The sequence below is a fragment of the Vicugna pacos genome, chromosome 35 (assembly GCF_048564905.1).
Source record: "Vicugna pacos chromosome 35, VicPac4, whole genome shotgun sequence".
Taxonomy (NCBI): Eukaryota; Metazoa; Chordata; class Mammalia; order Artiodactyla; family Camelidae; genus Vicugna; species Vicugna pacos.
The window spans coordinates 29,725,375-29,750,003 of record NC_133021.1 but is presented as its reverse complement, the minus strand read 5'-3'; the positions used below and the strand labels follow the sequence as shown (position 1 = coordinate 29,750,003).

At 43.6% G+C, this 24,629-nt stretch overlaps 1 protein-coding gene across 7 annotated transcripts in view; it reads right to left on the bottom strand.

Moving 5' to 3' along the window:
• Positions 1-24,629, bottom strand: part of CELF2 (CUGBP Elav-like family member 2) — a 466,579-nt gene that overhangs the window by 274,613 nt on the left and 167,337 nt on the right. For 2 of the 7 annotated variants that reach the window (XM_072955428.1, XM_072955429.1), the window contains exon 1: positions 4,873-5,099. The exons of 4 other annotated variants lie outside the window; for them this stretch is intronic. In XM_072955428.1, the coding sequence (XP_072811529.1) occupies positions 4,873-4,946 (74 nt within the window). In that variant the 5' untranslated portion in view covers positions 4,947-5,099. Of the gene's footprint in view, positions 1-4,872; positions 5,122-24,629 lie in introns of those variants that run through there. One more of the 7 variants, XM_072955426.1, reaches the window with a different exon arrangement.

Genomic DNA, 24,629 nt, shown 5'->3' with positions numbered 1-24,629 from the left:
CCTTATGTTACCCGTAGCTTCTCGATAGCAGAAGCACACAGGGCATGTGAACTGGGAGGTGCTAATGAACTGGAAATCCGTCGTACTTTCTAAAGCCTCCCTTCTGCAGTTTTGCAGAACCAATACGACACTGAGAAATAGCTAACCCTAAGCCGCCAGCACAGAGCGAAAATGAGAAAAAAACAAAACCCTCTGGTATGAGTACTCTCAGTTGGAAATACAGAGTTTTTAAGTTTGGGTGAGGTTCAGCATTGGAGGCGAAAGACAACAATGATTTACTGATTGATCATTTGGCTCGCTGAAACATGTTGAAAATAGCAGGTTTTCCAATGAAATGCAAATTCAGCAGGAGACGCTGACAGTGTGGATGCAGAGTTGCGAGGTCTGTCTGTTTCAAATTTGCTAGTGACATCAGACCCCCATCATCCACGTCTGCATGTGAGCCTCAACAGTGATCAAGTTGATGGGATTATTCTGCAGGCCAAAGCACCACCTGTCTTTTTAGGAGAAGGGAATGAGGGTTTCACCTGTAAGAAACAAGACCACAAGGAAAGGCTAGGGAGAAAAAAGTCCGGGGATTTTGTGTGAAAAAGGGAAGGAGACTGCAGTCTTTTATCAGAGGCCAAATATACTGTTATGATAGCTGTGAGGGGGGAGAAAAGCCCTGGGAGACTGAAAACATTCTAAATGATCCCAGGAAATCTTAATCACTAGGTTTGCATCTGAAAAGTCTTATCTTCTTTTCATCTTGTCTCTGGAGGTTCTTACTCCTCCCAGCTCAGCCCATCTCATCAACAGATGTAGAATAATCTCAATCCGGCAAATTACAATTAAACAGCAAGACTCAACAATTAAAGTAATACCTCTAACCCAGATCAAAGATAACATCAGTGTTCTAAAATGCCAACGTGGGAGGAGCTTTTGGTTTCCGGAAGCAACCGATACTGAAATAGGCACTGCGAACTAAGAAATCCCACCTGAAAATACATTTTTAAAATTTTCCTTAAAGAACCATAGACAGTGTTTTTTTTTTCCCCAGAGTCTTTGCATTTTAATTTCCTCTCATGACTCTCAAGGAATCAGGTGATAAATCTCAGTCACCACTGTATTTTATTATCAGTAACGGCATTTTCCAATGTATTTTAAATGCCATCTGAAAAAAGAACGGGAACTCAATGCTTCTGACCTTCATCTTGCTGGCGCTTTACAAACCACCCCCCCAAAAGTTGTTAATTAAAATGCATTCTCTTTAGTTTATTAGCACATGGAATAAGAGTGTGAATTTGAATCAAATGGGAGAGTCAGTCCTGTATAGGTGATATGTATTTACTTACTTCCTATAATGCTCAATCAACAACTTTGGTGTCCCAACAAAAATCTGTCGTAAAATTAATTCACAATTTTCTCTTCATCAGTGCGTAAACATGCATTTACATAGCATGCACACGCGCACACACACACACACAAGCAAATCAGTTTTGCCATCTTGCATGGGCAAGAATGATCTCTTTCAGCACCATCTGTAAAATGGGTACAACACCTACCCTGCATATCTACTGTGACAGTGTAAGTAGTGTCTGGGTACATGGTAGACATTCAATGAATGACTCATGTTTTTGTCATTTTAGGGGGGAAGTGGGAGGTAGTAATTACGTTCCCGTCTTGGACTGGTCACCTTGCCCCTTTCATAGTTTCTTCATCTGTAAAATGAGGACGAGTGGTGAGATGGTCTTCAAAGCCTCTTTCAACTTTAACAATGATGTCCCTAGAATAGCCTTTCAGTTTAATTTGACCCAGACATCTTTCGAGTCATCCTAACTTGGGAGGACTTAACACAAAGCTTCATTCACCAAACTGAAGAATCTGCACTCAGGGTAACTTTTTCTCCTTCTCAGTAAGGTTTCTCACAAAATATGAGGGGGGAAAAATCAGCTTTCGTTTGAATTTCTTGGAAGCTTCTCCTTGGCACCTCTCACATCACAAATCTGAATACTTTTAAAGGGGCATTCAGAGATTTTTCCACCTGTAATTTCTCATTTCTGAGATGGTATTTCTTAGATTTTCCATTTGAAATGTGTTAAAAAAATCCAAAAACATGGAAAGAAAACCCCAGATGCATATACACTATCATTTCAAAGGATGAAACAAAGGAGAGACACTCATGTCCAACTCCAAAGCCAAACCAACTGCCACAGTTTAAGAGAGAATTTTTAAAATATCAGTTTTGTTTGTATTTGTAGTATGCTTTGTTGCAAATGATGTCCTATGGTAACACAAAGAAAACAAAGCTTTGATAGTTGAGTGTATTTCAAAGGTCCACTTCCATTTACAGTTTTGAGGCTGAACATTTAAAACCCCAGAACTTTGAAGCATAACAATTCTATATCGTGACACAGCCTTAAATGATCTGGGCTCTTTAAACACTTGATGGCTAGTGAGGTCGTCAAACACTATCATTCACCTCAAAAGCTATCTGTTCATCTGCCTTGAGGAATCAAACATATTACATCTTGCAGACTTATCTAATATAGGCTGGTGGGGAAACGCCATTGAAAATATGTTCTACTGCTTTAGAAAATCAACACGAGAAAAGCCCTGTGCTTTATTTAAGTTCCTTTTAGGAAAAGGCCAGTATCTAGCCACCTGCAATTTAGTCCAAGGGGTAATATACCATATGTGACAACCAGTCCAGAAAACAATAAATCCGCCCAGCTATCTTCTCAGCTGTATGAATACTGTGAGAAGGCCGACTTCGAGGTGGGTTTCAAGCATTTTCAGCTTGTCACATTCCTCCCACAAACGCTGTTCCCCAAAGATGGTCTTTAATGTGAGTTAATTACAAACTACTTCGGGAAACATGCTACAGTATTCTCAAGGCTAAGGAGACGTTACAATAGTAATCTTGGAAACAGATAATAGAACTATCAATTACAAATCATCTATTTTTCTTCCTTTTTAGGTTCAATTAAGCAGTAATTAACAAACACTGGAAACAATCTGAGTTTGATTCCAAAGGATAGCATTTGGAAATAACTAACATATGGAAGAGAAATGGGTGGAAGTTATACTAGGAATTTTCTAGGAGACTCCATTGCTAAGACATAAAGGCTCTATTCAGTGCAAATAATTTGAACAAGCCACATTCATCCACCAAGTGAAAAGGACAAGTTAAACTACCATAATTAATAATTTAACTGATAAGCGATAGCATCTTTCAGAGACCATTAACACTTAAACTTCATAGAGCATTCTTAGATATATTATGGTCACTTAAGTAGGAGGTGACCGTAATTTCAAAATTGTAATCAAGCCAATTCTTTGGTTCAACCCCGACACTCTAACATACAGGAGAAAACACACAGAACTTTCAAATTAGCTAATGTGCAAACATGTATTAAATGCCTATACAGATATATATTTTAAGGGGGGGAGGACAGGACAGACATCTTTTAAAACAAATATCACTGGAATGTTACTAATCAAGATTAATTTCTGAGAAAACTGCCAAAAGGAAACACGATAACATAATTTACATTAACTGATTATCTTAGATGGGACAATGGACCTGGATCATGTGTACCAGCAAGTTCACATTCTTAACAGCGACCAGAAGGACAATTCACATTTAACAGATTTTCATCCCTCTCCCTGGCTCCTCCACCCCCACCGCACCCCCTTAAATCCTAGGTGCTCAAATAATTGGCCACTGCGGAGTTTCTCAAGAATCTCTCAGCTCATAACATTTAACATCCTAGAAAAAGAATCCAGCACCGGAGGGGAAAGTTAGTTGCCAGGGAAATGGATCATAAAGCTCGGAATGGCCTGAAAATTGCAAAGGATACAGCAAAGTGCCAGGAAGAATATGAATGTTATCTCACGGTGCGTACAATAGGAAACATTTTACATGTACTCTTTCCAAGGATAGCAGTCCTTTTTTCACTAGATTAATTGTACCCTAGGTTCACTATCACATTTCTTGCCTGAAAAGAGACAACTGTACATATTCCAAGTCTAAAATGGACGCAGACCTTTCAGACCCACTCCTGGCAACCCTTTTAGGTTTCCTTTTCATAACACGCCTGAAATACAAGCAGATCCTGTTGCCTTGAAAGCGCCCGAGCTGATAAGAGAAACTTTCCTATCAGGACTAATGAGCCCGATAAAAATTAGACGTACTTTCCTTTCCTCAGGAATCCCAGCTCTTTACGTCTCCCAATAAACTCTCTGCTCCAGTTTGACGACGTGTAAAAACCACCAGAATCACATTAATTATTAAATTATAGGCTGTAAATCAGACAAACCACCGTGATTACGTAAAAAGTACCGCTAATTTCTGCAACAGAGCACACCTGGCTATTTTAATGCTTGATAATTATCCCCCCTCTTTTTTCTTTCTCTCCTCTCTTTTCACTCCCCCACCACAGAAACAAGGATCTTTGCAAAGGTAAGTCAGAGGAGCAGGTAATTTGGTAAGAAGGCATCTTAAAATGGGCCACGAGAGCTCCAGCAGCCCCGAATTTCAAATGACACGAGCGTGCACGCGCGCACCCCACCCTGGGACGCCGCGCCCCGCTCGCCGGTCCCGGCCGCCCGGACCCCCACGCCCAGACCCCGCGCTCCGGCCTCCGCCCCAACCCCGACCCCCGCGCCCAGCTCTCCGGTCCGCGCACCGCCCGGCGCCGCTCACCCACTCTCCCACCTCCCCGCGCCGGGCGCCGGCTCCGAACCCCAGGGCGGCGGCCGGGCCGGAGCCGCCCCCCGCGCGCCCGGGGCGCAGGAGCGCCGCCGCTCAGCTCTCGCCCTCCTCGGGGATCCGGGGGGGGGGGGGCGACCCGGCCGCGCGGCCCCACGGCCCCCCGGAGCTGCACTAACATTCTGTCGGGAACTAGCAGGCGGCCCTCGACCATCATGTCCGGGAGGAAATCCAGCTTGAAGGCAGAAGTCATGTTCACGGCGCGCGCTCTGCGCTCGGGCGGCGGGGGGCGGCGGTGCGCGCGTCCGAGCGGCGGCGGGCGGCGCAGACGGGCAGGGACAGGTGCGCGCGGCCTCCCCGCGGCGGCCGCCCGAGCCGGCACTTGTCACATTCTCTCCCCGCCCGCTCTCCGCCAATCCCCTCCGAAATCCAGCGCCGGGGCGACGGGCGGCGGAGCGCCAGGTGCGGCGAGCGGAGGCGGAGCTCCGCGCCCGCCGCGCCGCCGCTTTTAACCCCTGCGGGCCCGCCGGCCCGGCCCGCCCGGCCCCGCGAGGGAGGGGGCGGAGGGGCCTCCCGCGGCCGCAGCTGCCGAGCCGAGCTCACCACCTCGACCGGCCGGCCGGCGGGGGGTCCCCGGCATCCACCAACGCACACTCCTTCCCCGCGCTGGCTCTGTCCGGGTCCGCTCACTTCCCACTTCCCAGGCGCCTGGCACGAGGCCCCGAGCACCGCTTGGAGTGGGTTTAGTGCCGCCGTGTTGCCAGAGCCCGGTGCGTTCCACCATCAAACCCAGACTCCCCGACCGAAGCCAGGGGAGATGAACCATCACCGGGGCTTTGTTTAAATTCTCCTCCGTGTGATGGGCTCCCCCGTGTACGAACTCAGCGTTCGTGGCTGAATCAAAGTCAATATCGGATAAATGGCCCGAGTGACATCTGGGAACTTTCCAGTGCTTTAGAGAGAAAGATGAATCAATCTCCGCACGATTATATTTCCTTTTGTATCATCTTGAAAACATTAAGAAGTATACCGGACGGAAAGCAAGAAAGTAATAAATCACGTTTTCCCTTAAAACACGAAATCACAAATGGGTCATTTCCAAGCATTTAACACAATGATTAAAAACCAACGGAGTAGCTTCATGAAAGAGTGTTAGGTTTATAACGGCCATGAAGCTTCAATACTCATTTGAGATTTGTGACTGATTACGGAATTAAGAAATAGAACACAACTCTCACAAACACAAGAAGGGTGTTTAACCTTACCAAGTGATTTGTAAACATTACACGGTGGAGTTCTAATTTGGCGTTCTGTTGTTTGGTTATTTAGATGAACCCGAAATTTTCACAGTGTCACAGTATGTAAAACTTCTTTGTGGCATATTTCACATTCTAAAGCAACCTCATAAATTGCATACCAGACGTCATCGTTTGCCTCTTCTGGTGATCACCATTTTTAATTTTCCTTTGCGATGACATATCACTACCTTGGGGTGTAGTCCCGGGAGCCGGAGGGTTAAACAACTAAGTCACGTGGAGTTAATTGTATCACGTGGAGTTAAATGTAGCCGACACGATAATGTGGAGAAAAGATGGCCTTTATCTTTTCTCACCGATTTTTGTGTTATAACGAGAACTGATCATCTTTTGAGATGATGAAGGAAACTGGATATTTACGTATCAATTTTAAATCCAGGCTCGAGGCATTGAGCAATTTGGAGGTACAGGCCTAGAGTATTCAATTAAGCCCATACATACTTAATTGACTTGATTTCCTTCTTCAGCTGAACAATATTATCTGGCTTTTGACCAAGATAATTCTAACTCCAAGGCAGACATAGGGCTAGGACTAACCTTCATTTTAAAATACTGCCTTTCTGAGGAACCAGGTCTAGGTACATGAAGAACTGAAAAACAGACGCAGTAAAAATAAATTCTTATACCCTCAAAAGCCCCCCAGCTCTTCCTGATAATACTCTGCCACATTTCTTCCCTCCTTGAGCTGCTGTAGGCTGCCTTTGAAATGAGAAGAATTTTACCCGTCTTTCAATAAGCTTAATAAAGGAATTAGCCAAAGCAACGAGACAAATCTTGACAGTTCCTGATTTTCCATATATTATTTATATAACTCCCAAGTGGATCTAAGGAGCTGACTAGATAATGAAATTATTTTAAGAAGGAACCAACAGAGACGTGGCTTCCAGAACAGAAGCAAAACACGACCGCCGGAATCAAACAGAAAAATATTTTCAAATCCGCTCTGGAATGAAGCTCCGAGTACATCTACCTCCTAAAAGGTAGAAAAAGCTTCGTTAACACGGACACTTCTGAAATATTTATTTTCTCTTTAATTGCGTGTGAATTAGTTGGGAGAAGCGGTTGGGAAGGCCTCTTACTGACTTAAGCCTTCTCAGCAGTTTGTTAAATTCTAGCCTCAAATCCCTTGAGGCAATAGTGGATTCAAAGCAGCTTTTAATCATACTATAAGGAGGGAGAGTAGTATGTAAGTAGGTCATAGAGAAAGAATTACAAGTGAATAGGTTATTGCCTTATTTAACAACACCAGTGTACCAGAGTTTTCAAAGAACATTTGCTCCTGCCGTTTTAAGTTAGAAGGGAAACTGGGGTCAGGTTATAAAAGAAAACGCGCTCTCACATGAAATACAGTGAGGACGGGAACCAAGGAAATCTTCTGGGTGTAGCTGAGTTGAAACAGTTTGGCTGCCAAAGACATAAATAATAGAATGACTGCATAGGCACTTGGTGTAGTTGCCAGACAGAAAACACACACACACACACACACACACACACCATTGGGTGTTGTTTCCATGATCACAGCACCTACACGAGAGTCGCTGCAAAAAATACAAATTTCAAAAGCTTGTGAGCTTAAAAATGAAAATAAAACAAGACCATGCAACTAAACCCCACCTGATGAAAAGCTTACATTTCTCCTTTTACAGCTTTGGCAGGAAAAAAAAAAAAACTCTAAAACAACTCAACAGGGCCCCCTTTTAAATTTTCATGCAGTCAGGAGCCATCAGGTACCCTGTTTTGGCAGCTGGAGTTATTTTGCACACAGCTCCACTGGGCCACGCTGACCACGCGGGTTCAAGGAAGCGATTTCATAGCCAAGGATCTGATTGACAGCAGGGGGAGGGGATGAGGCCTTCTCCTGGCTGTGACCTGAAGGTTGACACCTCTGGGTGCTGACATCCCTGGGGACCCACCAGGCTGCTGGAAACCACGCTGTCTCCTCACCATTTTGGCTTCACTGCAGGAAACCTGAAGCTCTGCCTGAAGCCCATCCCCCTCCCTCCCCTAATTGTCGATTTTTTTTTTAATCAACTTGCTATTCATTTCCCCAACAAAAGGCAATTCAAGAATTGGAAGCACTTCAAGGGAAAGTTTCTGAATGACCTCATTTTATACGAGGCCTTCCAAGGCAATCGGGTGAGCGGTGCTGGTTCAGCGACCCGCTCCCCCCTCATTCCTCATCTCAAACTGAGTTTTCTCCAGTGGTCATTGTTCTGACACTGAATTATCAGTGGCATTAAAAACCAAAACCAAAACCAGAAAACACCTCTCAATGGAAACAGAGTGCTAAGAAACGCATTTGGACATCGAGTAGATACCACTCGTATTGCAAGAATCCTGTTCTGGTCGGTCACCCTCCTCCAAAAATGAAGCACGATGCAGTCCCTTGACTAAGAGATCTTTCAACATTTTTGCACAAAGTTTACACTGTAACATCAGACTGGTGCCAGATACACAGTGATTGATGTTTATAACCAAACAGTTCATTTTCTCCTCCTGAAGACAACCCTATATACTTTACGACAAATTTCCATTTTTTAATGATCCCTCTGCACAACGTCACAGGTCACAATCTCTTTAAAGGCAGCAGACTGTCGTCCGTGCGACTACAGATGTACCAAGGATGGTTCCATCTACTCAAACAGCCACCTGCACAAAAGGGGCTTTCTTTCTTCACTTCTGGCTCTTTACGAAAATCCCAAACATGTTCGCCCGTCACATTTGCAAATTCAAATTGTATTAACATAGCTTTTTCAGTTAAAAAAAAATTAAGCCCAGTGTGCTGAGAGCCGTTTGGAGCAAGAAAGACAGTCCCTCGAAGGGGGTTTCCCATCATTTCCAGCCAATAAATTTGAAATCCACATGAATTTTAAGTACCTGGGAGAGGATCTGACTTTGCAGCCAAGTGTTGGTTCTTGGCTTACCCCAGCTCCATTAGCAACTTGCAAAAATAAACAACAGTGGTTTTTTTTCTAATGTGCTTAAAAAAAAACCCAAACAGATCCTTAACGGATACATTATAAATATAATTTTTCTTAGCTCCATCAAGGTACCCCTTAAAAAATACATCACCAATCATAACTCAAAATTGATCTTATCTGCCCCACTCTTTTTGAAAGCTTCTGGAATGGTGACTTTATCCCATCCCTAAAACAGCTTCAGTAAAATCGCACGCCAATAAAGATAAAAACCATTATGAAACTCTTATTTTACATTTTTACAGGAATTTTAAGCCGTTGCTCTCCCTCCAAAACAGCTGCTACTGGCTTTTTTGCAATCTTGTTTTTTTTTTTTTTCCTGTATCTGTTTTCAGTAGAGCGAAAATACATAATGGTGAATTTCTTATCCTTCTGAAGAGCCCCTCCAGCTGAAGATGGGTTCTTTGTCTACGTACCTTCGTGCTCGGAAATGAGATGCCCCTCTAGAGTTTCCAGAAGCTTCCATTCCCAGGGGAGGAAAGGGTAATACTGTGGATCTGTCGGACCCAGGGCCCAGCCAGCTCAGCACACCCCTGTCGGACCTGCCTTCCCCCTTTCCTCCTTTCTCCATGACACCCCAGCTGCCTATTTCCCTCCCCCCTCTGCCTTCTCTTTCTTTCTCCCTCTTTTTCTCTGGCAGGGAAGTCAGACGATGCCGGAAGCTTCCCTCCACAGCTGCGTGTCTGGGGAGGCAGGTGACCACAAAAGCGAAGGCTGGGTGGCTCATCTGTCAGAGCGATCAAGTTGGCCTGGCCTTGACCAAGGCCGATTTCTGAACTCGGAACAGCTGTCTCTGGAGTGATGCCTTTCCAGACATGACCAGGGGGCCCGGGGGGAAGACGTAAGACCGTGTCCCATGAAGTGAGTAAATAGGCTATGAAAACTGGCAAGGAGAAGACTGGAGAGAGGGCAGGGAGGAGAAAAAGGCGGGCCTGGTGATACGTCCATGAAGGCAGGCCTTCAGAAAAAAAAAAAAACCTAAAAACCTCTGAAAGAATGCCCCACTGGCCTCTTGAAGATGCTGAGATTTTTTTCAAACTAGATCAGGTACCCTTATCTGGTGCCAGCCTGGCGGCAGGAACAAAATTGATACCTATCAGAATGGGGCTTTGAGTTCCCTGGCAATGTGCCCTGGAACGCCCCCACCCCCACAAAACGTGCTCCCACTTGGCCACAAGTTCCAGGCTCACGGTCACGCGCTGTACATTTCAAAAGAAGAAATGACTGCTTGACAAAACACAACAGCTGAGCCGCAGCAGCTGGTGGCTGCAGCAGTGGGCACAGCGTTAGGTCCAGAGAGAAGGTAGCAATGGGGAGCGGGGGTGGAGGAAAAAGGAAGGAATGTTTTAAGCCTTTAGTGGGGGAGGTTTTCTGAGGCTGATCTTGGAGAGACCCAAAATCGGCACTTGAGAGGGAATCTCTGGAGGCAGAAGAGCCCCACTGGCCTGAATGTCTCTCCTTTTTTCTGAACAAACACATCTTGAAAAAGTGGAAGGATTAGGAGCCCAAACTCTTGGATTTCTGTAAAACAAAACACACGAATGTGCTTTACCCACGATGACGGTGGATCCCCTTCAAAGAGCTCTTCGAGCCAAGGATCAGAAGTCATCTGACATGATGCATGTCAGACTCTCTCCGGCAGATGCTACTTGCCGAGGGAGTGGAAAAGATGATAAGACTGAAGAACCAAACCAAACTGTTGGATTCTGCATTTGATTCTATCAAAGGGTGGACTAACCCTGTGAACATGTCACTTAATTCTGACTCATCAGCTAGACCTTTGTCATGTGCACGGCCATCATTTCCTCCTAGAGATGAATGGCTGAAAAATCAAAATCTACCATGATCCTGAGATAAGAAGTACAATGTGCTAACCCAATTATTACTACAGCATTTATATAACCAAGCTATTAAAGTGACATGTAGGCTGAAAATACATTAAGGTTTTGAGCACAGGAAACTTATTTTCTCCCTATAATATGGTTCAGCTCTCTAGCTATTTTTAGCTTCTGATAGAAGTTTTTGAAAATCCCAAATGACTTTTTCTTTAAATTTCCTTTTGATGATAATTCCCATGAAGTTCATCAGGGGGAAACATTTTTCTTTTTCTTTTTTCCTTTCTCTTGAAAGAGCTACCCAAAATCTTCATGCAAAAGTGTGGTACTATCTACCCAAGCTAAGTGGAAATGCGTTATCTTGTCTTATCTCTGTTGCTGAGCGCAAACCCTCATGTTACCCAAAGGCTTTGTCGCTCTGTACTCTCTGGTGGAGGCTAATAGCTTCATTTGCACTATTTGATAGGAATATGGCAAATTGAGAGGAGAGATGTGAATGACTCTGGGGTCTGAGGAAGAAAGGCGATTCATTAAGGATTTTGTTTTGCTTTGTTTTAATAGCAAAGACAAATTCAGGGTGTTCTAAGGACCACTTCCCTTTCTTGCTCCCTCATCCAACCTTCAAGGCCAAATTCAGCTCACCCTCCTGTGCATTATACACCACTTGACACCTTCTTACCCACTGTTCCCTCTGCCTCATGACTGATGTGGGCCTCCAGACGGCTCAGACCATGTCTTCTACAACATACGTCTTGCTTGATTGGTTGACAGTATGACAAATTTTGGCCCCTTATGCAGATGCAAAGTCACACCGCATTTCATGATGCTTTTAATTTCCCTATTATTCCTTCCGACACTCCCATTATATAGATTAAAGCCCAAGAAAAGTGAGGTACATTTATTCAAAGACCTCATGAACTACCGGGGGAACAGAGTGACAACATACAGAGGAGCTGCTAGAACTCTGAAGCAAAAACAACGGTGATTTTCCCTTTCTTATGAATTCAGTGGCAAAACCAGAAGGCATGTACAAATCAAAGCGCACCATGGCAATGCAGCACCAGAGGAAAAAAGGACTTTCAAGTGTCAAATATCCAACAGTTAGATTTTCAAGTTGGCCAGGGAAGGAGCCTGCCTGAATCCTGACTTAGCACCCCTTCCACCAGGAGATGTGTGTCTATGGGCCTATGACTTTACTGCTCTCAGTCTCAGTTTTTACATCTTTGAAATGGGAATAACATAGCAACCACTAACTCCTGGATATCTGTGAGGATTAAATTTTATAAAATGAAAGAGACCACCTAGTGTAGTGCCAGGTACAAAGCAGACGATCAATAAATGTTGGATTTATTCCTTACCTCCGATCATAACACTCCCACCTCCCACCCCTCAATCTTTGTTTAAACCTGGAACTGGCAGATGGGAAGAAAAAGGGAAAATCAGTCCTAATCCTATCATTCTGGGAGCATTCGAGGTTTCACTGATACTCCTCAGGCCAGCAGCCTGACCCAGATGGGAGAGGAAGGATACAGTTTACTGAGGGCAGGCACTGGGCACCCCACGCCTGGGGATGAGGACTCCTTTCCTTTTTAACAAGTCAGTTTCCCAAAAGAAAGTCCAAATGAATCCTAACTGCAGCCCCCAGGGACTCATGCCACCCACGCTGACTCAGTGAGTTTTCATTTCCAGAGATGCTTCCTAGAGCGTCTCTGAATGAACAGGTCAGCCAGCTCACAGTACCCACAAGAGAGCTGAGTTTCCAAAAGCAAGGCATGATGAAGACGACGGCGATGCGGGAGGACTCGCAGCCCCTGTACCCCTGAGACGGGCAGCTTTCCTGGAGGGCTGATGAGCATCTGATCTGCTTCCGCGTAAGGTACCGCAGTGCCCCTTCCAGTCAGTTCCTGCGCCAGCTGGAAGCCAGCAATGCCATCCGGAAGTTTCAGCACACAGTTGTTACCGATGGTAGCTGCAACCTTTCTTAAGACAGGGATGAAAAAAGCCACGGATATTGAAGGTGCGTCTGTGTTATCACTTCAAACCTCCAGCTCTTCCTGTCCCTGACGATGAAGTTTGTGGAATTGAGTGATTAGACAGGAAAACGCTGGTTTTTGTTTTTCTCCGAGGGCATGCTGGCAAGCCCTGCTTCATAAACTGCAGTGATTCATCACAACCCTAGGCAGCCAATCACGGGCGGGTCAACATGGAAGGGGATGAGGCAGCAGCTCGAGCTGCCCTGGTAATGCATGTCACTTTGGGCTGCTGTCACCCTCTCCCCACAGATGCCATTCCCCGTTAACTGTGATGGTCTTGGCATACAAGAAATCGTGCTGGGATCTGTCACAGAAGAAAGCTATGGAACCAATAAACATACCTGCACATAAGGACCCCTAATGACACCCTGTGAAGCAGGAGGCTGTGTCTGGGAACCAAGGGGACCTCATCCCAAATCAGGGTTAACCAGCGCATTTCTGAGTTGAGTGGAGGTTCAAACACACACGCACACACACACACACACACTTACACAAATGTCTAGCTTCCATCTCAGTCGTATCTCTGAGGACGGGTACCATGTGATCAGAAAGGTGTTTCAGCTCTAGGACACTTCATTTCCACTCTTAATGGGCTATGACATTAAAACCCCACATATGCTCTCCTTCCTCCGACACCCTCCTCCCCATGTCAGTTAAGTAAAATGCCATGATCTCAAGCTTCTCCAAACCACTGCCTCATCTTCCCTACAGAATAAAAGTCACTGCAAGTTCAGAAAAATTCCCTAAGTCAATAACAACCAGGAGAAAAGCAATTGATAGTTCTCATGAAAGGAGAACCCGTGCCCATGCCCTGCCCCTCAACAAATCCCCGGGGATTACCAAAATATAGAATGAAATTCAATGAAGGCTAATCAAGCTGATCTCAGACATTGTTGCAACTAAATGGACTGGACTTGTTACTGTCGGAAGAAATGCAGATAAATACTGTGAAATAGCAGGAGATGTGTCTGGCAAACTGTATCCTGTTCATGACTTTCACAGAAATCTCTGCACCAGACACGAAGCTGGGTATTTCTGATTTCCTCACTACCATGATGACACCAGATCGAGGCATGCTTTTCATCGACCGAATCTGACCCTTTAAAGACAGAGGCATCCTTCCCATGTAATACTCTTCCTTTTGCATTTTACCTTCTTTTCATCAACCTAGGTGTTTCCAGGGCTGTGAGCAATGAACTTCCCATCAGCCACATTTTCACCTAATTAACCGCCCTGATTACAATAATTAGTATTGATTCGCTCTTGGAATGAGCTCCTAGGTATTCCAGCACAATCTGCACTTGCTCCAAAGTTCTAGATATGAATGTTAATCAAGTGCCTTTCTTTGTTTTTCAGCCCCAAAAGGGTATTTCACAGTTGTATACACTCGTATTTTTTTTAAAAAAGAAAAACTGTGAGGTTTCATTTTCACCAGTAAAGGAATGTTAATACATTCAGGTTACAGATCTCAGCCTGTGGTCTGCTGAATGCATCTATGTATTCCTGAGTCTTCTCGAGGCTTGTGTGTGAAGGCACTTGAGATGCAACCATGGCTCTATAGAAAGAAGCCTTTTTCCCAGTTTGACTCTTTGGCTATTTCTTTTCTGCAAGTCTGGGCTTAGAATTAAAATTTACTTTGACATCTGTTTAGGTCACTCTGGAAGGGGATCATCACACCTGGAGGCTGATGGAAGTTACAGATTACACATCTTGTTACTGTGGTGGAAATAGATGTAGACAAGTTTGCCAACTTCCAGCAATCTCCCACCTTCCCCATCAGGGAAAAGGAAAAGATCGCTGCGCTTTGGACACTGGCATGAGGGTCTCCAAATTCTGAAAGCTGGTGATGGATCAAAGCACAAGGGGGAAGGGATTTCCCTTGTTCTTGGAGCTAATATGACCACCCAGGAATTAAAAGGAATGGATCACAGGTAAATTACTACAATTTAGTCAAAAATTCAACATGGAGGTTTCCAAGAGTATTTCTTTATTTCAGCATGCTACTGACAAGCAGCTGGGGAGAACAGGACCCTACTTTTCTTCCCCAAACCACAAAAAACTGCTTTGTGACCTTTGTTTTGGAATAAAAATTTCCCCTGAAAGCAGCATCCAGGTGTGCAGGGAACAGTGGGCCAGCTTCAGATATAAAGCTCCACCAATTACCTTTTATGAGCTCATCCTAAAAGCAATTATTGGCATACCCAATGGAATGAACAGTTCAGATCCCTTTGGAAGTAAGAGAACATAATCATAAAATCCACTCTACTCACAATGGATAACTTTAAAAATATTATTATCCTACAAATACATTGTGGGTCCAGCCAGGCTCTGAAACAACTGTCAATAGAAAATCTGTTTGAGAAGGCAATTTACTGAGCCTGTAACACTAATTTTCATAATTCTGAATTAAATATTTTATGACATTTCAACCTAAGTTAAAAAAAAAAACCTGAAATGCATGTCCAAACTCTTAAAAAATAGTTAAGGTTTCATAACTGGGTTTTCACAAGGAATACACCTCGTTCCTGTTTACCAAGAACATTACTAATTTGAACCACAATATAATCCAAGAAAAAATATTTGTTAAGTTAAAATATATTTAAAAAATTTGCCCTGTAAAATGATTTCCCTTCTGTTTTTAAAAATTAGGTCCTTAATCTTCCTTTATACATTCACTGGTATTTTTCAATAGACTGCTCTGGCACAGACAGGTAATGAAAGCAAAACATTAACATGTTAAGAAAGAGATATTCTTTATGGAAATGAACCTTCATGACATGGTTTTTCACGTAGGTCAATTACCATTTAATACTTTAGGATCAGTACTTTTATAGCTCATAAGAGGATAAAAATGTTCTTAATATTGGAGAAGTTTGAAACAGATTTTTCCATTTTCTCTTTCTGAAGTCTCACTGTGTTCACCTTAGAAACCAACGCTTATGTTATAAAATGAAAGATTTCTGAAGATGTGAGAAGTGTTTGCCCTGCATAGAAATGCCTTTTCTGAGCACATATATCAAAAATCAATATACTCTGTAGAGATCTTTACCTTAACAATTTAACAGGCTATCTAATAATAGTTTGTGACCAAAATTATAAGGGCAAAACTTCTCACCTGTCCTTTAATTTTTGAATTATTTATCTACCTGGATGCCAAAAAAGGAAGTAGAGACTAGAAATTATAATTTACTCAAACATTAGAAATATTCCTCTTAACTTTTCTTTCATGCTATCTTCTGTAAGTCTACCAAACAGGCAAATTTAAAATCCCCAAGCATTAAATACTGTAGAGGCATGTCTGATAACAAGGTATTTGGCAGAATGATAATGGTATTACAAGCAGTCTCAATCAATGAGTTTCTTTCTGTAGTTAACAGAGAGGTAAGCAATAAATCTCTAACTTAATCCAACCAACGTAGCTGCAAAATGCAAAAAGCTCTATGAAGGGCAGATATTAAATGTTTTAAAAGCACAAAACCACAACCAAGCAATCCTAAAAGCTCTTCAATCTGTAGAGTCTATACAAACAAGATTAAAGCAGATAAAAAGGGTGTTGAGAAAGAAGAAGAAGAAAAGAAAAAGCCCCAGACATGCATTAAGCTAGTTTGACAGCTCCATTGTTCAACGGGTCCCATTGTCAGACCCATAGATGTATTCAGTGCTACAATGTCTGCTAGCAAATAAACAAAAGACTACATTTTTCAAAGCAGGATGCCAATTCTATCATCATTCTTTCTCTGCTTCCCGAAAGGTGGCTCCTTCTTGGTCGGCTGTAGAACCCTAACACAGATTCAGGAAAGAAATATTTGCTTTCTATACAGAGGGACCCAGGACGCCATGCATGAACAGAGGTCTTTAAACAGGTACACATTTTGGCAAACAGGATAAAGTGATCCAAACCTGGTAACACAGAAGGACTATTTAGGTAGGCTAAGTCCAGATTAGAGCGGTATCTGGAACGCAAGTCTAATATGGAGTCTCCTTAGCTCCTTTCTCGCTGATTATTCCAGGCAGAGTGCATAATAATGAAAGAGGCTTAGACATTGCAAAGGAAAAGACAAACCAAGAGCCAGATTCGGAGCCTTTAAAATTATCCACTGGCCACGCACAAACAGCAATGAGCAAATACATGATATGCTTGCAAAAGGCAACTCCTGCAAAATAACTCGTCCACAGGAGTCCTTTTCCTTTCTCTTGCTTCGCTCTCTTTCTCTCAATCTCTTGGTCTCGATTTCATTTCCCTCTCTCTCTCTCTAGATTCCTTTTTTTTTTTTTCCTTCTAAGATAAGGAAGCTACTTGATTCAGAGCACGATGATTGCCTCAGCCAGCTCTAGAAACTAGAAAGGCATACATTAAAACAAAGAACACGACAACATACCTTAAAAGCAGCTCCTCATTTCTCATAGTAGCAGCGGGTTTGGGACAGCGCATGCTTTCTGCACAGATACACTGATAGTCTCAACAAAAGCCAGTTCAGAGGTGCGCTCCAACATCGATACCACGGAAGCTGTTCACTAATGCGCGCTCCCCCTCTCCCCCACCTCTCCCTCTCTCTCTCCCTCTCTCTCTTTCTCCACTCTCTTCTCTAGTCAAATTCTGAATGGTAGAGCAAAGGGGCTCCTGCAGATTCACTAAGTAGAAATAATCCTCTCTGACAAGTTATGTTGTCTAAGCATATTTTTACATTAATACACTGAGCTGCCTATAGGGGTCTTGCTTGCATTCACTCCAGCCTGGCTGGTGTGAGTTCTCCCAATTATCATCTTCAGAAATTGGAAAGAAGAATAAGTAACTTGTTTACCTTTTTTTTTTTCTCTCTTATGCATTTCCTAACAAACCCAATTGCACATTTTCTCTTTGCCACCAACTGTCAGCAAGCATCGTGGATGACTCACAGAAGATGTGGCTGGGTCAGGGTGCTAACAAGGGTTTTTGCTTCTCTTTTCTGGGACACTGAACTCACAGTTGGGTTCATCTCTTCCTCCCCTCTTGTTCTCAGGAAGAGTGACAAGGTCAAGACCCTCAGCCCCACCCTGGGCTGCAGAGGACAGAGACTGGGGGACTCGGAAAGATTTTAACTCTGTGAGCACTGGAGTTCTTGTCGATCAGAGCATCGTCCACCTGAAGCAGGTCATCTCAAGGAGGCAGGCGATGCAAAGATTGTTTGGTCCTGTTAAAGTTCTGATAGACACTGGAGCATCCGCCTCAAAAGATCAGTTAGATGCTCTTTTCCAAAATAAGAAAAAACACCTGCTTCCCTAATTCGTTATCCTTGTTGGGCTTAGCAGATACAGTGGGCCAAGGAAATACACCTCGTACTTCTGTTCATTGGAATTAGAAGAATTCCATGCAGGTTAGCCAAGTAAAGTAGCCAGTTAAACACAACCCAGGAAAGATGAGATGCCATGGACAGAACAGTCAGTTGTCCAAAATTGCAAATGAAGGCATCACTCCAGGAGGTGTGTGCTGACGGGAAGCAGAGAACGCTCTCAAGCTTGGAGGGAGCAATGCAGAGCACAGCGCAACGCAGACCTGGGTCACTGGACACTGCACCTGGACCACTCCTAGGCTCAGTGTTCTCAGCGGCACCGCCGTGCATCTCAGGAGAATCTGGGGACCAAATGTTTGTGGCAGTAATAGTGGCGTGGGGACAGCAGTGGTGTGCTCCGTTTCCATCCCATGTGAAGATGTGGACTACACCCCTGTATCTCCCTAGATCTCTGACCGCTCAACTTAGTTGTGGCCCACAGCTAGGGAAACGGAGATGTTCTGGAGGGTGAGGAAGGGCTTTTACGGCAACTGCATGGCAACTCGCTTCATTTGTCACCTGGACTGATGACAATAAGCAATGGTGACTGAAAGAGTCCCCATCCCTCTTTCTAGGTGACAAGAAGACATGACAAATAACTTGATGAAGGTCCAATGATGAAACAAGAGTTCTACCCTTAAAACAATCACATTTTTTTCATTTCCTTCCTTCACAATAGCATCTGAAAGTTGTAGAGTGAATATAGAAAAATGAATTACCTTGTCAGGGAAACAGACTATATCCCATCTAAGATGTTCTTCGGAAGTAAGGTAAACACTGTGTTAATGAGTTGGGAACCAGAGACCCTGCAGGGAGAGGGAGAGTTGGAGCCATTTCCCTAGTGGCTGTTGGGGAGCAGTGAGGCAGATGTCACTTCACCTCCCTGGAGCTCTCGTTTAACTGCCGGGGCAACGGATGCTAATTTGTCTTAGAGCACCTGAAGAGCTTGTAATGAAACTGAGTGTGTTCAGTCAATGCAAATATGAATTAAAAAGCGAAATGAGTGGGCTGGCTATGGTTTTGTCCATCAGAGAAAAGTAAAAATAGACTTTTACAACACAAAGCCCTTTTTTCGTACTTCCATCCCATTTCTAATGGGGCTAAACTGCAAGACAAATACTAACACACAACACTAGTGCATTCACTCATCCATAAATATATTCTTAGCACCGGCAGCCTGGGCTGCAGTGTATGGGTCTCTTCTTCTAGTGAAGTGGATGATGGATCCCTGGTTGTAAGGACTGGAATGGAATCAAACCATTAAATCTTTTCTATTCCCACCAATTCCTTTTTGAGTCTAGGGATCAAAATAATAAGAAAACTATCAAGGTAAGAGTTGAGTACTTGCCCAAACTCCAGTAGGATGATAGACTGGGGGGGGGGTGTCCTACATCCACCAGTTGTGTGTGCTGAACTTGAGGATAAGAAGATGAGTAAATAAAAGGCAGGCGTGTCCTGTTTACCACTTATATACTGTATAGGAATTCTCTGACTCCAAATCCACATTGGTTTAATCTCCGTCTTCTTAATTCACACAGTAGAATGACCTTCCGTTAGCTGATACACAATAAAATTTCCTTTTTTTTTTTAAAATTGAAGTATAGTCAGTTTACAATGCATCAATTATTTCTTGGGTACAGCAGGATGTTTCAGTTATACATATATATACATATATTCCTTTTCATATTCTTTTTCATTATAGGTTATTATAAGATATTGAATATAGTTCCCTGTGCTATACAAAAGAAACTTGTTGTTTATGTACTTTATATATACTAGTTAATATTTGGAAATGTCAAACTCCCAATCTGTTCCTTCCCACCCCCTATCCCCTTGGTAACCATAAGATTGTTTACTATGTCTATGAGTCTGTTTCTGTTTTGTAGATGAGTTCATTAGTGTCTTTTTTTCTTTTTTTAGATTCCACATATGAGTAATATATGGTATTTTTCTTTCTCTTTCTGGCTTACTTCAGTTAGAATGATGACTTCCAGGTCCATCCCTGTTCCTATAAATGGCATTATTTTGTTCTTTCTTATGGCTGAGTTATATTCCATTGTATAAATATGCCACAGTTTCTGATAAATATGTCTTAAATAAAAAAATGGATTTGTTTTTAACTATTGGGGCTTTGGGGAGAAGACTTTTATTTTTCAATATTCCTTTATGTCATTTCCTTAACAAATATGTTGGGGGAGAAAACACCTCTTATTCTAAATCAGGCATCACATTGGCACAGCTCACAGCGCTGAGGAGTTCTGACGTGCCATCATGTTTTACACCTCAAGACCTTTTCATATTGAGCTCAGGAACCCCCACAACACCACTGTGGGGTGGGCACAGTTCATACTATTACCTGCTCAGCTGAAAAAAACTTCAAGTGCAGAAAGAATGAGCAACTTGCACATAGAAGGTGAAGAATGATGGAGCTTGGGAACTCCATCTTCCAAACCTGCGCTCCACTGCGCTGTGGTTGATCAGCAGACCCACTGTGCCCCGGGGTAACAGACACGCCTGGGGAGGGCATGGCTTGTAAGTAGTGTTTATTGTAATGAAGAACCTTACAGTTTTCTAATGTGATGCTAATAACCTTAGCAGGTCGTGTGTAAATTAATGAAAAAGTCATTAAAAGATTAAGTTTAGCTAATAGTATTTATCAATTCCTTTCAAAACTTTATTTCAAGGGACGTTTGAGTTGAAACTGGACAGGCACAGCACTTTTGGAGACTAATTTTTTTTTCCAGATCATCTACAATAGGAATTAGTTTTTAAAAATGATGATTATTAAATTTGGTTTGTAGGGGAAAGTTTTTTAAAAGGATTATAACAGTAATTGGCAAGGAACACCACCAAAAACTTAATGTCCGTGCCCTCTAGCTCCAAAAAGATTTTATTTAGCTAATAATGCAAATTTGCAAATCATGCAAATTTGCAAATCATGCAAATCTGGTGAGGGAAAAACTGGAAAGGTACAGCAACATGGAAGTATGGGGGTTAGCTGAAAATCAGCCAGACTTCGTGACCTTGCTAGATTTATTTGACTTTCCTAAAAATAGTTTTAAGAATATATTGTATGTGCATTTCTTTATGTTGTAGGCATTTCCTAGCATAAAAGAGCTAAATTTCCAAGTGCCACATTAACTCCTCCAACTTTCTTCGGCCTTCTATGCCTTGTCTTTGCATTTTGATATTTACAAGGCCAAAGTAACAGAAAATACCATTTCAGTGGAAGCGTACGATGTGAAGTGTGCTGGGGACGGAGGCCCCGGCAGTGCAGAATCCTTTGATGGGAGATGGGGCACTAAAAAAATCTAGTCTGCCTCTCAGATGCCCAATGTAAAAGAACAATCTTGCCTTGTGGAGGCACCAAGGGTATTAAATCGATTTACTTGCTAGTTTTGGATACTGCCTTCGTCCACTCAGTCTGCCGAAACAAAATGCCACAGACTCGGGCGCCTGATGAGCAACAGTGATTTCTCACCATTCTGGGGGCTGAGAAGTCCTAGACCCAGGCTGTGGTCTGGGCAAGTTCCGGCGATGTCCCTCTAGCTGGCTCGCCGCTGGCTCCTTCTTGCCGTGTCACATGGAGGAAGGGATGAGGGAGCTCTGCGGGGTCTCTTTTACAAGAACACTGGTCCCATTAATGAAGACCCCACCCTCGTGACTTACTCCAGAGACCCCCCCCTCCTACAGTGAGGACACAACCATGCAGGCCACAGAAGGTACCAGGAGTTGCCAGGTTTAACTGAGAAACATAACCCATTGTCAAAAAAGACGGAAAGAACACGGAGAATTTGGGAAGTGACTCTGGAGCCATTGACCGAGGTCTACAGGAAACGGATTCCCAGCAGACCCAGTGCACGGAGGTGCTCGGTAAAGCGCTAAGTCTGGGTGTGAGGGGTGGATTTCCATCCAGAGCTGATGTCGAGCGGGAAATACAAAGTTCCTCTAGCCAACTCGTCAGCCTCGGGGGAAGGGTGTCTATGGGCAGAAGGAGGCAAAGCAGTGGGGTCAGCACACACGAGCCACAATGAACGGAACACAGAGCGATCCTGTGCTTCCAGACCCAGTGGTCCCTCCTGCCTTGAGGGGAAAAACCTTCAAAGCCCCAGGGACAGAGGCGTCACAGATCTCTTCCTGCAACATGCCACTGGCAGGTGGTTGAAAGTAAAACCTCAGCAGCCTGAGCAAAGAAAGGATTAGATGGTGATCTGAGGATCTACGTAACGTGAGTTCCTTTCACCAGAGCACCCAGAACGTACCTCCAAGTCACGCTTTAGAACGGGAGGCAGCTACCCTGGTACCTCACCCAAGGGCGCTACATTCCAAATGGACATGCTTTCTCCAAGTCGTGGGATGATGTACTTGTTTGCAAAATGGAGATGTTTTACCAGAAGAGGCGGAGTGTGGGAATGGGTAATTAGCAAGAATAATTGTGAAGCCCCTTAAAATGATAAAGTGTCACATTTCTCATGAGTAGGTGTAAATAATAAACCCTAAAGTACTTAGAGCTCCAAGAAGCCACTTGAGAACAGGCACTAGGTAAATTTTAGAGGTGTTATTATAAAGAGTGGTGCTGACTTGTCTGCTCTGCACAAGAGGGGCTATGAGAACAGACAGCACGAGGTGTGTTTGGGGAACTCTCTCTGTGCCGCTCGGGAGGGGTCTGCTGAAGAGAGAGAGAAGTCAAGGATTTCCCATGAAGGCGGACTACCACAAACAGCCTCGCCGATAAAATAACTGACTTTGGTTTGTGAACTCATACGATTTTGTCAATAACATGTTCACAATTGAGCAGTCATTTTCGGCTTAGTGTTTTGCCAAGGGTCACACTCGGACATGCGGGAAACCCCGAGAAGGCCACGGGTGAATGTGTGTAAGTCAGGCATTAACATCTGTGCGGAAGATGGGCCGTGTTTATTATTGCTATTTTTAAAGACAGACACATGCACACACAAGCACCTTTCTGTCTGCTCAGACTGCCATGTCCCAGGGATTCTGTACCTTGACTCTTATCCTTGAGGCCTCGATAGACACGGAGAGTTTCGTGCACTTAGAGAACCCTCTTTCTTAGTGGCTTTGATCCTAGAGAATTGTAAGACGTGAACAGCACAAGCATAATGAAGACCAGGGCTGGAGGAGACCAGCCTTCCTGGTGGGAAGGGGAGACCACACGGGGAGTCACGTGACTGTATGACGGAGATGAAACAGAAACCCAGATGGTCTGGGAAAGATGGATTTGAAAAGACCACAATAGCTCTTACAGAATACACAGGTGCTTTAAATGTTACACTTCTTTGTACAGCACCTTCTAAAATGAAATGATCTACTTATTAACTTGTTTATTATCTCTCTCCTCCATCTGAACCCCAGCTGCATCAAAGCAAACACTCACTCCGTCTTATCACCACTTTAGACCAATGTATGGCATGTGGCAGACGCTTAATCAACGCTTGTTCAATGGCTGGATTTCTTCGTGAAGCATTCTTCTTCTCAGGTGACCCACTCTCAGTGGCTGACAGCTATATGACCCAACTTGTGAAATACTTATCACATTCAACTCTGAGCAGTCACTGGGCTGGAACCTGAGAGAGACAGAAAGATGAGGAAAGTCCTCTTCCTGACTTTCAGAACTTGATCGATCTGTTGAGATGGAATGATAAGCTTGTTTTTATATATATATACACACAGACACACATACATATATATTTGATATATATATATTTTAAAACTTTAAGTATCATTTATATGGGTGTATAAAAATAAAGTAATAAATGATCCATTTCCCTCATTAGTCTCCATAAATGCTGAACTTTGGCATTAATACACTGCAGGCAGGTAGGGTCAGGCATTGATGATGAGATGAGTGGACAAAACTTGCAGAGTTAGAAGCAATGGGAGTTGGAGGCTGACTGGTGGGATATCCTGGAAAAAGCAAGGGTCCTTACAGGCAAGGAGCAAGATTCAGAAATCAGCCTAACTTTTCATTCATTTTCAGTTGATCTATTTCATGTATTTAACTCTTTATGTACGCTGGTAAGTCACTCCTTTTGCCCAGTGGAGTCTGGCCCTACTTCTCTCAGTTGACTGAGATCCCCAGGGACTTACAGCAAGTTATCCTCTTACTAGTCCATGCTTCGCCTGCTATTCAACACAAAACAGTGAATGCTGTTAAACCTCCCCCCTACCCACACACACTCTCAAGGCAGTCCCTAGTGAGATGTCTCCTCACTTTCAAAAGTGTCTTATTTTGATTTTGCTTTACATTGCAGGGACAGACCTGAAACAGGACATTGACTTCTCTACTCCTGTTATGTCGAATAAATATTATCATAGTGGAGACTGGAAATGTGCTATGAACACGACTGTGTCATGATCTTCAAGGGCAAGTTCCCAGAGGCTAAAGGGGTCATGAAGATGAGGCAGGAAATGGCCCCCAGCTGAGGGATGAAGGACACTGCATCC